The 2,500-nt window shown below is 44.2% G+C and overlaps 1 protein-coding gene across 1 annotated transcript in view; it reads right to left on the reverse strand.

The window, feature by feature from the left end:
* rassf4a (Ras association domain family member 4a) overlaps positions 1-669 on the reverse strand; it is an 11,915-nt gene extending 11,246 nt beyond the window's left edge. Inside the window, exons 1-2 of the mRNA XM_080532353.1 lie at positions 606-669; positions 257-332 (exon numbers count right to left, since the gene is read on the reverse strand). Of these exons, the coding sequence (XP_080388479.1) occupies positions 257-332; positions 606-658 (129 nt within the window). The 5' untranslated portion in view covers positions 659-669. The remainder of the gene's footprint in view (positions 1-256; positions 333-605) is intronic.
* Positions 670-2,500: the final 1,831 nt, after the last annotated feature.

Genomic DNA, 2,500 nt, shown 5'->3' on the forward strand with positions numbered 1-2,500 from the left:
CACTAACTTTCTCTGTCCTTCATCGGGAGCTTGGATCGTGGGAATTCAGAGTCACCCATGCATTATCAGGAAACACAGAGACACTGGTTACCATCAAGACGGAACTCAGCAGGAGAATGATTAACACAGAGCCTGCTTTTCTCAGCCACAACAGCCCAAGCTGAGACTACCCCTTCAGGGCTAGTCTATAGGGCTCCAGACTCCCACAGATACGTGTTACAGCACAACGTATAAAGGCTTGATTTAGGGGTCCTACCTCTCTGGCTCTCAGCTGGAAGCTCTTCCCCTCATGGTAGCAGTTGTAGGTCCTCAGCAGAGACAAGATGTCTGACCTGAACATGAACACAAGATCAGCCAGGGCAGAGACACGGTCAGCAGAGTGCAGTACTGTTATCTCTTACAAAGAAAACATCAGATATTGTGAGGTGCAGTGCACGGAAACAGTTTAAATTAATATACATTCCTTTTCTGCATGATCTGTTTAGTGCAGGCATTCACCGCAATCCTAAACCATTGCACTGCAAAAGGAGTGGACTGTACCCCCTAACTGTCTATTCAGTAAACAGTGGTTCCGTACGGTGCAGGGCAGATGAAAATGGACTCACTTTGGGATGAGCTTCTCCTCGCTTAACTTCACGTAGGTCTGACCATCACCCATCCTGGCGGCTGCACTGCTACAGGGGACAGAGAACGTTCACAATGACTCACAGTGACGATTTACACACAGCTAAAACAAAATGTTTTAAAAACGATAGAATTGGTTACATATTTGCAACTAGCTGCAACCATTTTGAGGCATGTTGGGAAAGACTTGAGAAGGTGTTCTAATGATTTTAATGGATATGCTTTACAATGTTCTTCTGTATTATAGGTAATTGACTTTTTCATTATCTTCCATGCGATTAATACCTACATGCATTGTAATGCAGCATAAACCATTGTGCAGCATATCCAGAAGAATATTTGCACACCTTTCCAGGTGTTTTCAAACACTTTCCTTTAATCGTGCCGTCTTGAGAGAACTGGAGCCTATGCCTACTGCTCTATAGAACACAATGACAGTATTCACAACTCTCATTTAAGAATTAGATAATATGATAGCCTATTGCTTTTGAATGACAGCTAGACTTTCTACTGTATCAATCAATGTTAAAGTGTGATGATGATGCTAGTGGAAAATCTGGAAACATTTATTTCTCTTTCTGTTTTCAAGAGGAATGGTCTAACTTCCAGTCCATCATTCCTTAGCTTTCACATCTGTTCATTAAAGTTGGGCAATTTCCCTTGAAAATACCCGAATTTTCCTGAGAAAATTCATCCCACAAGCTATTGGGATAAATCACATGTCCTGGTTGGAACGAGGCCAGATGAGCAACAGGAGAGCAGTGCATGACATGACTTGCCACTGCAGTACCAGGGCCAAAGCCTGGAGTGACAGTGGGGACACACAGAAGAAAGAGACATCAGATGGACCCAGTCACTGTGGACAGACAACCACTGATATACAACCACAACCACAACCACTGATATACAACCACAACCACTAACTACATTGTCCAAATCAGAGTTATCAAACGTACCGATAATCTCTGAACTGCATTTCTGTGCAATGATGTAGACATATTCCATTATCAAGTGTTTCATGTTACAACGCATTAAAATGCACACTTCATTTACATTATATACACAGAGGGTCTATGAACAGACACAGAAAGCTGTTGATTAGAGAGATGAGAGAGGACAATGTCTTTGTCTTTATGCAGGCTACAGGGCAGTATCCTCAGAATGTGAAAGTGAAATCTTTTGACTGTCCTTGAATACAAGGATCCTTGACTGCCATAAACACTGGCCTTCCTGCATCCTCTTGGACTTTCATGTCGAGGGAGGGAGCGTCTTGGAGGGTATTTCCAGGCTGTGTGGAAACTCCAGAGCTTTGTGCGTGCTAGGGGTGGAGCTAGGGGAGGAGGTTGTGTGTATAAAGCAAGGACTGGCGGCTCCAGAGTTCTGTGTCAACCCTCAGTCCCAGTATGAAGCTCTGCCTGCAATCTGTCTGTCAGTTCGCTGCCTTAAGCCTCTGCTATTTACTGCTTAAAGGTAAGAACCGCTCTTTCTCTCTCACGTTTTCTCCACCCACCTCTCTCGGTGTCTCTCTCTCTCTCTCTCTCTCTCTCTCTCTCTCTCTCTCTCTCTCTCTCTCTCTCTCTCTCTCTCTCTCTCTCTCTCTCTCTCTCTCTCTATCTATCTAGTATCTTGTCTGTCTGTACATGCAGTAGTCTAGAGTGGACAAAACCCCTCAACAGTAGACTTTCCAGTTACAGTAAAGGTATAGACGATTTCAAGCTAGGATTCTGGAGCTAGGATTCTGCCTTGAATAGAATTCATTGGATTGAATTGAAATGTATCCCTTATCCTGCTGTCCCTGTTTCTGTCTGCAGTGGACGCGGCAGAGAGCACTTTTGTTCCATGGAGGTGTCGGTGTCCAGTGACAAAGAAGGCGGTC

This window comes from Nansenia antarctica (assembly GCF_963989245.1).
Source record: "Nansenia antarctica genome assembly, chromosome: 1".
Lineage (NCBI taxonomy): Eukaryota > Metazoa > Chordata > Actinopteri > Argentiniformes > Microstomatidae > Nansenia > Nansenia antarctica.